Source organism: Geotrypetes seraphini, chromosome 11 (genome assembly GCF_902459505.1).
Source record: "Geotrypetes seraphini chromosome 11, aGeoSer1.1, whole genome shotgun sequence".
Taxonomy (NCBI): domain Eukaryota; kingdom Metazoa; phylum Chordata; class Amphibia; order Gymnophiona; family Dermophiidae; genus Geotrypetes; species Geotrypetes seraphini.
The window spans coordinates 56,871,635-56,884,908 of NC_047094.1; the positions used below are offsets into that span (position 1 = coordinate 56,871,635).

At 39.4% G+C, this 13,274-nt stretch overlaps 1 protein-coding gene across 3 annotated transcripts in view; it reads right to left on the minus strand.

Annotated features, from left to right (window-relative positions):
• Positions 1-1,891: 1,891 nt before the first annotated feature.
• The window catches only part of C11H16orf71 (chromosome 11 C16orf71 homolog), a 282,532-nt gene continuing 271,149 nt past the window's right edge, over positions 1,892-13,274 (minus strand). For all 3 annotated transcript variants that reach the window (XM_033963852.1, XM_033963851.1, XM_033963853.1), the window contains 2 exons: positions 12,685-12,754; positions 1,892-3,474 (listed from right to left, as the gene is read on the minus strand). In XM_033963852.1, coding sequence (XP_033819743.1) covers positions 3,397-3,474; positions 12,685-12,754 — 148 coding nt within the window. In that variant the 3' untranslated portion in view covers positions 1,892-3,396. The remainder of the gene's footprint in view (positions 3,475-12,684; positions 12,755-13,274) is intronic.

Sequence of the window (13,274 nt, forward strand, 5' to 3'; positions counted from 1 at the left end):
CAACATGCAGTTCTGGTGCTCACTACCTAACCAGAGAGAGATGACCACACAAAAAGCGGCTCTATCATTGCCTGGTTAGGTATGTGGGTGCTGGTACTAGATATTAGCCAGCAGTCGCATAACTTTTGGGTCTGCTGAAGACCTGGATATACAATGCCAGTTCATGGATATGGGCCAACATTCCATATCCAAGTCTAATTCAGCCCGCTGCTGTCAGTGGCTTTGAAAGCCCTGATCGTCCAATGCTGAACATAGCCTGGACAGTTACACTGATTGCAGCATCCAATGCCTTAAAACAGAATTCTGGATAAGTGACAGCAACTGATCAATTCTGTGTCTTGTGCAAACAGCTTTTTGTGGGATTTCGAGCCTCTTGAGAACACAATTAACTAATGCTCATCTGAAATATAGCGGGTTAGCTCTTGTTCTGCATGAAGTCAATAATAATTTACTGTATGAATCATTCACAGCACACACTGGGTGCTGCAGAGACCAGTGGGTTAAGAAAATGAATTTCACAGCCAGTGACAGTACAGAATATGCCTTTACCTTTCTTGAGGACATACGGTAATACTGAGAAAGTTCAATTTACTCCATTTTTTGTGTCTAAAAGACACCAACTATAGCACCGAAAAGCTGGACTCTTACATTAGCCAGCTGGGGATTCTGGTGTTTGGTCTACTTTCTGAAGTGAGGCTAGCCTCAGGCATAGGGAACAGTCAGCAGCCAAATGATCAGGGAGAATAAAAAGATGTTTCAGATATCAGGAGGTCCAGGGTCTTCCCAAATGAGCTCAAGATCACTTTCTTATTTGTTTATGTCTTGACTTTTTTGACTGTTTTCCACTTTGCATTACTGCAGCTAAATATACTGCATGAGTCACTTATCTGTGATATCTCACTGCTGTGTGTTAGCAAGTCATGTGATAAATTTCTTTTTGTATTGCATGTTTCAGGCCTTAGCAAAACAAAGATAGGAGGTCCTAAGTTAGGGCCACTGTGTTTTAAAGGTTTATTGCCAGAAAAAGTACCCCCTCATCACCCTCCATCCAATTCCCAGCATTAAGAAAGTCCCCTTATTCTCCCAGGGTATCCATTAACCTCCCCCCCCTTCACCTCAAAAGTCCAACCCATGTCCAATCAAAGTCCTCCAGATCCCCTACTCCCATGATTGCAGGTCTAACCCAGCTCTAATTAAAGACCCTTACCCACCTCCGATCCCCTGGATTTAAGCTCCAACCTCCTCAAGATCTATTCTCCCATCCAGTATTCTCAGCCCCTACCAGATGTTTCTCTGATGAGATGTGGAAGGGGGCAGGAGTCATTCACAGATGCTCTTGTCTCAGTGGATTTTGGGTTCAGATTTGTACTGCTTGACCCGTAGTGGCAGATTCATATTGACAAATAAAGGTGTGTGCTCTTATTTGGTGTTCTGACCCCTAGCAATAAATCCACAAAACTACAATTAGGGGTGTGAGCAATGATGTTTTGAAATCAGAAGCAAAGAGGGCAAGAGTATTCAGGCATTGCTCATCCCCCTTCCCCCCACAACTAGCCACCAGTGGTAGGGGGCTTGAATCCCAAGAATAGAGCTTGGATCTAGGGATGGGGTGATTTGATTGGGGGGGGGGGGAATTGAATCTAAGCATGGGATCTTTAATTGGAGACAAACTGAGCTTTTGAGAGGGGGAAGTTGGGGGTACATCTACCAGTACTAACCCATTTAAGAGGCTCTCTGGGAGAATCATACTACACATTAGTGGCCTGATGCTCCCAGGAAGAAAAAAGAACACAGCTGGCTTATCTCTTTCCATGAATTAACACAGCTTGCAAGTTCAAACACAAACTGTTATTCATTGTGCATAAAGAGCTACTTTGCCTTCCTTTGCATGTTTTATATCTCATTATTATTTAATTTGTATTGTGTTAAAAAACATGAATTACAAGCAAACAGTGCACAATTTTATCATTTAACACATGTAATTTGTCAAAAAATGTGTGTTATTTCTTTAGCACATTTTAGTTACTACCCCGTTAAGGACCCCTTTTACAAAGCCGCGGTAATGATGCTGTCGTGGTAAATGCACCAAAGCCCATAGGAATTGAATGAGCTTTGGTGCATTTACTGTGGCAGTATTGCTTCCACGGCTTTGTAAAAGGAGCCTTAAGTCCAGTGTAAGACTCAAATTTCTCTGCCATCTCCTTTCTGCACAGCTTCAGTTGTGCTCTGTGGTTTGACTTGGAGCAGAAATTGGATTTGGTTGTCAGTATGAATAGTACCTTGTAGACTGAGCTTTTTCTTTGACTCTCCCGGCCTTCTCTTTTTCATATTATCAGGTGTCAACCATAATTCATAACCCAACTTTTTTCTTCTAACTCTGCTATCCAGATATGACATTAAGAAAAATAAATGACTGCTTCTAGTCATTTGTAAACATTCTAGCCTGTGCATCAGTTGCAAGACATTGAACACAAAGCCCAGCATGTGTTTTTTCCTGAAATGATGATACTAAGTAGTAGAAAGTTATTAACTAATGATGAGAGCTCATTATTATGGCCCCCTTTTATCAAGCTGCGTTAGGGGTTTTTTCATCGCAGGTCGCTGTGGTAAAAGCTCCGACGTTCATAGGAGTGTCAGAGCTTTTACCTCAGGGGCCTGCGATAAAAAAAACCCTAATGCAGCTTTAAGGACATATGTCCACCTAGCAAGGAAAACCCTAATGCAGCTTTAAGTGCATATGTCCACCTACTGGAATTCCTTGCTAGGTGGACATATACTGTATGTTTATAACAAAAGGTGAGGAAGTATGAAACAAACAGAAATCACTCAAAGCACAGCTGCTGTTCCTTTAAGTAATAAAAACCAATGTAGTAATAGTCTATAGTGCATACATACTGAATAGGTTCCCACTGCTAGAAGCATGGCAGCCTGGGTAGTTTCTGCCTTGTGTGGAAATTTCCTGCCAGAGAAGGTAGTGCAATTGCAAAAATGTGGAGGCCATGTGGAGCAAACCTTGAATTTGTTACAGAAAACTATGATCTCCATGGAAATCAATGAATGTCTGAAAGGTACCTACAAAAGGCAACAGCATACTTTCTAAAATTTATTTGACTTATGGACCTTGTCTTTCTTTTCTTTTTTTTTATTGTTGTTGTTGCAGGTCTGTATATCTTGCCAGAAGAACTGTTGTGTAAAATCTTCTATTAAATAAATGTAACTCTCCAGAGTCCCTTATTTCAAAAGGAAATGGGCTCTTCTCATATAATACCCTTGCTTTACTCCAGTGCTCTATAATGTTCTTACCAGTACATTATTCCATATGCACTGACAGCCTTCTCCTGCAGAGCTCTTGTCCCATAGAAGTTATTTAAGAAGGGGAAGGAGAGGCAATCCCAGCTATGAAGCCTGGGGCACGATTTGGTAGGTGCTTAAAAGGCTCAAGGAGTCAAAAAAACAGCAGAGCAATGCTTCAGCCTGGAGAAAAGAGAAGGAAAGAAAATGTTTCAGCATCAGCCTCTGAACTGTATATCTCAAAACCAGGTTTTTCTATTTCTAGTCATAATATATAGAAATAATTTTTAAAAAACATCAATGAAATAAGGTGTTATCTTTTTATTGGACTAGCTTCATGCTTTTTTTTAAATTAGCTTTCAAAGGTATCCCTCTTTTCTGATCTAAAGAAGAAAAGTTACCTTTGAAAGCTAATAAATAAAAAGCATTAATTTACTCTAATAAAAAAGGTATCACCTTATTTCCTTTATGTTTTGTTTCATTTCTATAAATTATCTTTAAAAGCGGACTAACAGGGTTACCACATCATTTTACTCACTATTTCTATTCCAAAGTATGGCTACGCTTTATTCTCACTGATGTTTGGTAATTGAAATAATAAATGTGCATTCTGGCTAGCAGGAAGTAAGCTTATATGATGTGATAAATATAATAGGAACCATGCTATCTCTCTCTATGTCAGGACTCAGTGTAGAGACCAAGACAAAATATACTGCAGGTTATCTCATCTGATATCTCACAGCAAAAGTGCTCAGAGGTACTGTCCACTAGAAAAGTACAATAGTTCAATATTGAAGCTCTATCAAAGGGATTACCCAGTAATATAAGGCCCCACAGTGCAGACTTCCTGTAGGGTCTCCTACAGATAAAGTCCTACAGTACAGTGACTCTATTAATACAAAGCTCTATAGTGCAGCCCTCTATAGGGACTCCATTGATAATACAGAGTTCTGTTGTATAGTCCTCCCCTAGGGACTCCATTGCAAATAGAGAGATGACATGCATCCCTCTTCATAGGGACTCCATTGATAACATTGAGCCCTGCAGTCCAGCCCTTCCCTTTGGATTCCTTTGATAATACCAAGCTCTGCATACCATAGGGACTCCACTGCTAACACCTGACATCTGAAGTACAACCCTCTCATAGACTTGCTACTATTTGGGATTCTGCTAGGTATTTGTGATCTGGATTGACCACTGTTGGAACCTAGATGGACCACTAATGATGAGAGCATATTCTTACTCTATTACTAACACTGAGCTCTGCAGTGCAGCCCTGCCATAGGAAGCACTGACAATAACAAGTTCTGTAGTTCAGCACGCTCGTAAAGACTCCACTGATAACATTGAGGCCCACAGTACAGCCTCTATTGATGACATTGAGCCCTGAAGTGGTATACAAAAACAGATATAAAGGAAAAGAGAAAGAAGAAAGTCCAATCCTGGAGCATCCCCGCTCCAGTAACTACCTGATCATATATGGCCCCACTGTGCCATATATGATCAGTCCTCTTACATGGACTCTTGATAACACACAGCACCATACTGCAGCCCTTTCATAAGGACTTCCCTGATAGGAAGCAATACTACAAAAGCTGTGCATTATCAAGTTTTTTTAGTGAGTAAAACTTTAGCAATATTTTGCTCTGAAAATATTTCTGAGTCCTACACTTTTCCCTTTGCAAGCCTGATACCAGGAAACTCTAGCCACAAAACTGTGAGGTGGAATCAGCCTACATGAATAATGGGAGTTTTCTATCTTTTAACATTAGACATGATTTTTCCTTTCAATCAATCTAATTTCTCCAGTTGCTTATATAGCTCAGCAGGTAAATGACACTTTTTTTTGTACAAACTCATCAATTCTGCCTTATCATCAGGTCTTTTTTCTGCAGAGATGGGTCACATTGTTCTGTCCCCATTATTGAAGAAAGCTGACTTAGCTCCATCTTCACCGTCTAGCTATCGACCTATAGCAAATATTCCCCTACTGACTAAAATATTAGAGTCAATTATATCTGCTCAGCTTTCATCATATTTGAAGAGATTGTCCATTCTTTTAACTTGCCAATATAGATTCAGACCTAATCTCTACTGATCTCATTAATCTCAAAGATTCATCAATTGCAATCGCGTAATAAGTTTACAATTCTGCTACAATTCAATGTATCGGCGGCCTTCGACGTCGTTCACCACGATATTTTGATTTACTAACTTTCTGGGATAGGTATTGATTCCACAGCCTTAGACTGGTTTTCAAAATTCTTACGATCTTGTTCATATACTGTCAGTATGAATGGCACTATGTCATCCCCTTGGAAGTCATCATGCAGAGCCCCGCAGGGATCACCTCTATCACCTATTCTTTTCAACATCTACATGACTACTTTGAAGCTTTTCCATTTATCCCCCTGCGAAACACTATGTACGTATGCAGATGATATCTTTGTTCTCCTTGAGATAAACTCGACTCTCACTAACCTCGTTGGGAATATAATAAAATGAATAACGAAACTTCAGTCATGGGCCCTTACTGTACAAATAAAGCTGAATGAGTCCAAAACAAAATTACTTTGGCTTGGCCCAAAATTAGAGCAGCTACCTTCGTCCATTCTGTTGCCCTCAGGATCCTCATTGCAAATTGAATTCTCAAGTAAAGTTGTGGGTGTCATTATAGATTCTACGCTTTCATTCAACGACCATCTTAATTCTTTGTTTTAAAAAAAGGCTTTTTTAGTCTCCATATGTTGAGGAAAGTGAGATCCTGTTTCCATCAACAACATTTTGCTGTCCTTGTTCAATCAATCATTCTTTCGAGGCTGGACTATTGTAATTTGGTCTATTTAAGCCTGAGCAAGAAAAGCCTTCAAAGACTTCAATTGATCCAGAATACTGTGGCCAGGCTGATCTTTGCAAAAAGAGAATTTGATCATGTCTCCCCGCTTCTGTAAAAACTTCATTGCCTTCTATTGGTTTATTTTAAATGCGCCTGCTTAACATTCAAGATCTTCCATAGCATCCTTCCCCCTTTAATTCCCCTGTTGTGGAATTCTGTAAGATCTGATATCACCAGATCTACTCAAAAATTTAAATTTTCCTTTCTAACGTCGAAAGGCGTTATCTACATTGGCAAACTAGGGAAATCTCTACTTTTCAAAATTACTGAGTTATGGAATAATTTTTGCTGTTCAACTGCGCGATCTGGACTCTTTCCAACTATTTTGAAAACATCTGAAAACCTGGTTATTTTCAAAGTTGTAAATTCCGCTCCTCTCCATACTATTCCAAATTCATACTGTACTTGTTCTCTTTTCTAATTTTTGTAAACCTTGCCGAGCTCTATTGTTATAGAGAAGATGCGGTATATAAGCCTAAGGTTTAGTTTATTTAAGACTACATTTGACCCATTGGCATCTTTTATTGCTTCTATATAGTTGTCATTTCTCTTTGTCTGATTTCCTTACACATCCAGGATGGGAATGGGGTATTATTTTAAATAAGAATGAGTTATTGGAAGAATAATTGAATTTTATTATTGATTAAGTAAAGGGGTGGGGGAAAATATTACTTTCAATTATTTGTAAGTTTAAAGTGCTTTTCTTGATTTGTTATATGTTCAGATTCATATGTAATGCACTGTTACTACTTGAAAATCAATAAAGATTTATTAAAAAAAAAAAAAAAAAAAAGACTTGTCATTTTGGGGACAGAATGGTAAAGTCATCTGGACTGATTCTATCTATTTACCTAGCCCTATGGTAAGCAGGACTGTAGTTAATCCCACACCCAACTTCTTTGCCACTGCCAATGAGAGATTTGATTGGGATTTAGATTAATAAATAATTAATAGATTAATAAATTAATCTTAGTGAACTCTTAAAAGCCCAAAGTGACTTATCTTATATAGAAAACTTTGGGCTCCGACGTGAATTCAGCATTTTGCCAAAGAGCTGTCTCAAGGAGCATCCCCTGGAAACATATTATAATTTCCAGCATAGTCCTATTTTAATACAAAACAAAAGACTTAACTATACAAAGTTAAAGATTAGAAATAATAGCTCAGCAGAGCTTCTCACCATTTCAACCATCACATCACTATCTCCATGTTGGTCTCAATATGGCGGCGACGTCTTTTTTACTTCCTTTTAAACAGAGTCAGAATCAAGTCAACCAATCACCAAACATACAGCACAGCCACTCCCACTTTCACACAAGCGTCATCCATTCGAGTTCAGCATTCAGTCCCCTCGGGGCAATGGAGTTCAGTTCATAAATCCATTTTTGCTCTCTATAATTCAAAAGTTTATTATAGCCACCACCCTCCCACCCAACTTTAATCTGATCAATAATCCGCCAACGCAGCTCGGTCACCAAATGTTGCTGTATGTTTGGTGATTGGTTGACTTGATTCTGACTCTGTTTAAAAGGAAGTAAAAAAGACGTCGCCGCCTTATTGAGACCAACATGGAGATAGTGATGTGATGGTTGAAATGGTGAGAAGCTCTGTTGAGCTATTATTTCTAATCTTTAACTTTGTATAGTTAAGTCTTTTGTTTTGTATTAAAATAGGACTATGCTGGAAATTATAATATGTTTTACTATTCTAGGGGACGCTCCTTGAGACAGCTCTTTGGCAAAATGCTGAATTCACGTCGGAGCCCAAAGTTTTCTATATAAGATAAGTCACTTTGGGCTTTTAAGAGTTCACTAAGATTAATTTATTTATTTATCACAAGATATTTAAACAATGACCGATGAGGAGGCTGGCTACGGTATAACTCCCGTTTTACATGAAATATGACGCTGGGGTGTAGCCGCTGAGGTCATAAAAATCAAAAGTATTTTGTATTCCAGATACTTATTTATTATACCTTAAAAGTTTATTTATCAATGAACTATACAAAAAACTTCTTTGATAATGTGAAAGAGTGCAGCACTGATCGACTGATTGATTATATTTTAAGCAAACCACTTATACCACCCACAGAGCTGGTGTAAATGCTCTTGTCCACAATGCTAAAACCACGTGTAAATTATAGTATTCTGTAATTTACACATGAATTTGTGCTCTCTCCTCAAACTCTGCCCACCTTCAACCTATGCACCATCATATTTAGCGCCAATTTATAGAATAGTGCTTAGTGCACACAATATTTGCATATATACTACCATACTGTTTATTTACGTGCATTCTTGGCACCTAAATCCCGGCACATTCCTTACAGAATTATTCCTTAGGTCCAGGTATTGCCCTTATTGCGAAGTAAGTGCAAGCCTTTACTGCACTTTAGTAAACAGGCTCCTAAGTCGCTTAAGAGAAGCAAACAATAGCCTATGAGGAAGGACTAGGGCAGCTAGCAAGGTGTACCTTGGGAAAGCTAGACTCAATGGTAAGATTATTATGTTACTATGTCATTATAGTAAATGATGGGAAAAAAGACCCATCTAGCCTGCCCAGCAGGATCTATCCAGTTCAAGTAGATGTGCATATAAAGTCCCTTATGGAACCTATCAGGCATCTGCACTTCCCCCAGGGTCCTTTAGACAACCTTTACTACTGATTTTTGAGGTTGCAACCAGGGCTGGATTTAAACATATTATGTTCCCCTTCAATTAAATAGAAAGTAAATTTTAGGTCTTTTTTAAAATAAAATCTTTATTTATTTTTCAAGCTTACAATAAGTGCAACAAGTACAATCATTTAAACTTAGATAAAACACTTAATATTAAGCAATAAATTAAATTATAAAGTTTATCTCCCTCCCTCCCACCCCTTTCATATTATGTATTAAACATTTATATCATTTAATAAATACTTTCCTATCCTTCTTACCATTAACAAAAGATCATAAATTATCCCCCCTCCCTTATACTATTAAGGGATAAATGAAATCTATTCATTGCAATAATTTGTTAATGGCCCCCAAACATATTGGAATTTTTTTAAATTCGCTTTCTGTATGGCTATTGTTTTTCTATTTTATATATGTGACACAATGAATTCCACCAAAAACTGTGGTTAAGTCTCTTCCAATTTTTCCAATTACTCGTTATTTGTTGTATGGCAACTCCTGTCATAATTAGTAGAAGCTTGTTGTTCTTAGACGATATTTGGCTCTTAGCTCTCATTGACATGCCAAATAAAATAGTATCATACGATAACGCAACTGGGTTTTCCAATAAACAATTTATTTGGCCCCATATTGATTTCTAGAATGCTCAATGTAAAAGAAAAAACCACGTTTGTCTCATAGATGCCAACACTGTATATCTCAACCTCCAAGTCCAAATTCATGGCCATTGAGATGCAGAAATTGCTTTATCTCAATACTCCAAATGTCCCGAAGACCAGTTTTTGGTTTTTTATTCATGAATCCAGATATCAATTTATACCACTGTGCAGCCTGGTGTCCCAGGAAGTCCATAGACACATTAAAAAAAACAACAACCCCCACAGCAGCCAACAATAGTCGGTAACAAAAATAATAATTATGATTACTTTATATTGTAATTCTTATTGGACCTGGTGTTCAGCTTGGAGCAGTAAGCAGCTTGTAAACTGCTCACAGCCATGGGCTGGATTAATTCTGAATAATCAGTACTGGAGCATATTCAGCTTCTGGCATTGAATATTGGGCTGATGCCTGGTTAACTTGGTGGATTAAGTTAGGACAGCATTTTTGCTTAGCCAGTTAGCAGACTGAATATCACTGTCAATTGGCTAAGTAATGGTTCTACCTAAACTTCGCCCCCAGACTGCCCGTAATGTAGCCAGTTAGAGAATGGATGGTTACAGCCAATATTCAGTGGCCCTAACTGATCAAGTACTGATGAATATCAGTGGCCAACCAGCTCTGCAAGATTTAACAGAGCAGGAGCCTCTCCTATTTAAACCCATTTGAACACTAACCATAACATTTACAAATGCATTTAATTCAGAGAAACCTGAAGTCTTAAGTTGTAGCTTATATGTAAATTCAGCTCTGGTTGCAACTCCTGCATCATTGTCTACAAATAATTTAAAAGCTAGCATTTGAATCAGCTACACAATATGTTTATAAGTGGCAAAATGCAAAAGACAAGAGAGCAAGATTTGAAGCTACAAAAGGCAAAATACAAAAGGATAAAGGAAAGGGCACATGAAATGTTATATATGATGCTCTCCACTTCATAGCCTTTGAAAGCAAAGCAGACTGTAAGCCAGACAAATAAATAAATGAAATAATATTATGGAAGAACCAGCTGCCAGTTAGGGTTATCATGTTACAGAGTGTATTTCCTAGTGCAGCTGTGCCTGCATCATCATTGGACAGGTAGAACAACAAACAAGATCGTTTCAAGGGCATATAAAGCATTAGCAAAATGATAATATCATAAATCACTCAATGGGATCAGCTGTCATGATCAGCCAGAGGATGCTGAACTGGAAAAAGGCGTATATTGGGAAAAACACCAATGGGAAATATTTTTTAAAATTACAAATATAAGAATACAAATGTATATCCTAAGTAACCAAACCAAAATGTCAGGAAATAAATATCTGAAAAGAGGGCAATTAAAATGATTGAAAGAGGAAGGGCCAAACTGAAAACTTATAGCAGAGAGAGAGCAGACAGGATAAAATTAACAATGAAAGATGTACTATGAAGGGAAGAAAAATCATCTTCCAAAGGTTCTGAATGTATATTAATAATTAAATGTTGACAAAGGATGGAAGAGGCTTAGCTGCAGATGAAATGGGAAACAATCACCTGGAATGGGGATAAAAAGGTAATGTGGAATAGATTGCTTCCTGCGAGAACAGCCTGCGATAGAAATACAGACCAACAAGGGCACTAGAAATTGACATAAACAAAGTCTGGCATGGGCAAAATAAAAAAAAGAAAAAGAACTGGACATTGAAAACTGATAAAGACAAGGAGCACTTCGAGGCTTGCACACTTCTTGGTTAATATGGAAGCAGGAAACCACTTTTGTTAAGAAAGAAGGGATTGTGCGCAAGACCACTCCTGAATCTAAAATTCTGAGGAAAGAATCTCTGCATGAAAAAGCCTGCAGTTCCAACACTTGCCGGGTGGAAGCAATCGCCACCAAAAACACTGTTTGAATTGTAAGATCCATTAGAGAAGCAGGGTGCTCAAGGCAGAGCCCATAGGACCAGATTAAGTCTACATGTCAGAAAAAGCTGTTGCATTGGAGGATGAAGGTGCAAAACACCCTTCAAAAACCTGGCCACATCTGGATGTGTAGCTAAAATGCTCTTATTATCCCTAGGCCTAAAACATGAGAGCCCCACAATCTCAACTTTCAGGGAGTCAACCGCTAGGCCTTTTTCCAGACCTTCCTGCAGGAAGGCAAGCACCACAGATATCGGTGCCGAGTTCAGGACCTTACTCCTTTGAGCACACCTATACAGCTAGAGTTGCTTTCTTCCTACATCTTAGAAGGGTGGAGACAACACAGTCTGAATAGCCTTTACATGCTAGCGTCACAAGCTCAAGAGCCAGTCCCTAACACCAGGATCCTGCAGGGTAACTGGGCACTGCGTGAGCAGTCGGGGAAAACTTGGAAGTCTGAGACCTTAGTCCATTTGCAGACGGACCAAGTCTGAATACTATGGTCACCTCAGCCAGTCTGGTACTACTAGAATCACCAGCCCTTAGTGTGTCTTCATCCTGCGCAGAAGTCTGCCTATCATGGGTCATGGAGGGAAGATGTAAAGAAGTCCTGCCTTTGGCCAAGGTTGCACTAGGCCTTTGCTTCCTGGCTCATATCTTTGACTGAAGAATTGAGCTGCCTTCTTGTTGGCCACCCTCAGCGCCTCACTAAATTAAAAGTTGGCATGGAGTTCTTCTTTGCTGGGATCAGCATTCAGTCTAGGAAATTGAGGAAGCTTCCAGATTCATTTCTGTCTATCCTTTGCCTTTAAGCAGTGCATTTTGGGATATGAGGATATGACATCAATTCTTCCTTTTGGCTTCCCCTTTTCTAGTCTTGGATGGCATCTTGAAGCCACGTTTATGATGTAGCAAGATACCATTGAGGTGGTGTTTGACAATACAAGTCCCATCATCCATTAGATAATATTTAAGGTACTCACCATCATCTGCAGCTTTCAGCTAGGCATGAGATTAAAGCTGGAAATGACAGTGGGACATAGTCTGTAGTGGAACTCTGATTTCCTATATCAGGGATGTCATATGTCGGTCCTCAAGGGCTGCAATCCAGTTGGGTTTTCAGGATTTCCCCAATGAATATGCATGAGATCTATTAGCATGCAAATAGATCTTATGCATATTCATTGGGGAAATCCTGAAAACCCGACTGGATTGCGGCCCTCGAGGACCGACATTTGACACCCCTGCCCTATATGCTGATAACACTTTTCCTTACCTGCTTCTCGGTTTTGGGATAAAGGAGGTACTGCATGTAGTCTTGCACTGACGGTTTTTGCCAAGAAATACTGCAGGAGAAAAGAAAGAGAAATATAAATGTTACTGGGCTCAGAAACCTTTAAGATTTTTCATGGGTTACTTATAAAATTACAAAGACTAGGGCAGTGTTTTTCAACATGCGGTCTGCGTACCCAAAGCTGATGTCAGAGGAAAGGCTTGTGGGTCAACCACGTGCAGCACGTGAATCGCTGCCTGTGCATCCCCCCAACAAGCTGCTGAAGGCAAATGGAGCGAGTGTGGCTCAAAACAAGTAAGGGGACATTATCTTTCTGGGACAAAGAGAGAAAGGAGGGGGGAAGGAGCGCATTGGGGCATTGGAAGGGCATGATTCTGGGACAATGGCTAAAAGGCAGGGAGGGGGAGAGGGCACAAACTCGACTCAGAAGGAAGGGAGGTGGCATGAACATGGGACACAGAAGGGAGGGAGGAAGGGGGCACTAACTTGGAACATAGAAGGGAGGGAATAAAAAGGGAGAATTGTTGGGGATGAGTGTGTGAGAGAGGGAAAGAGATGGTGGCACATGGGGA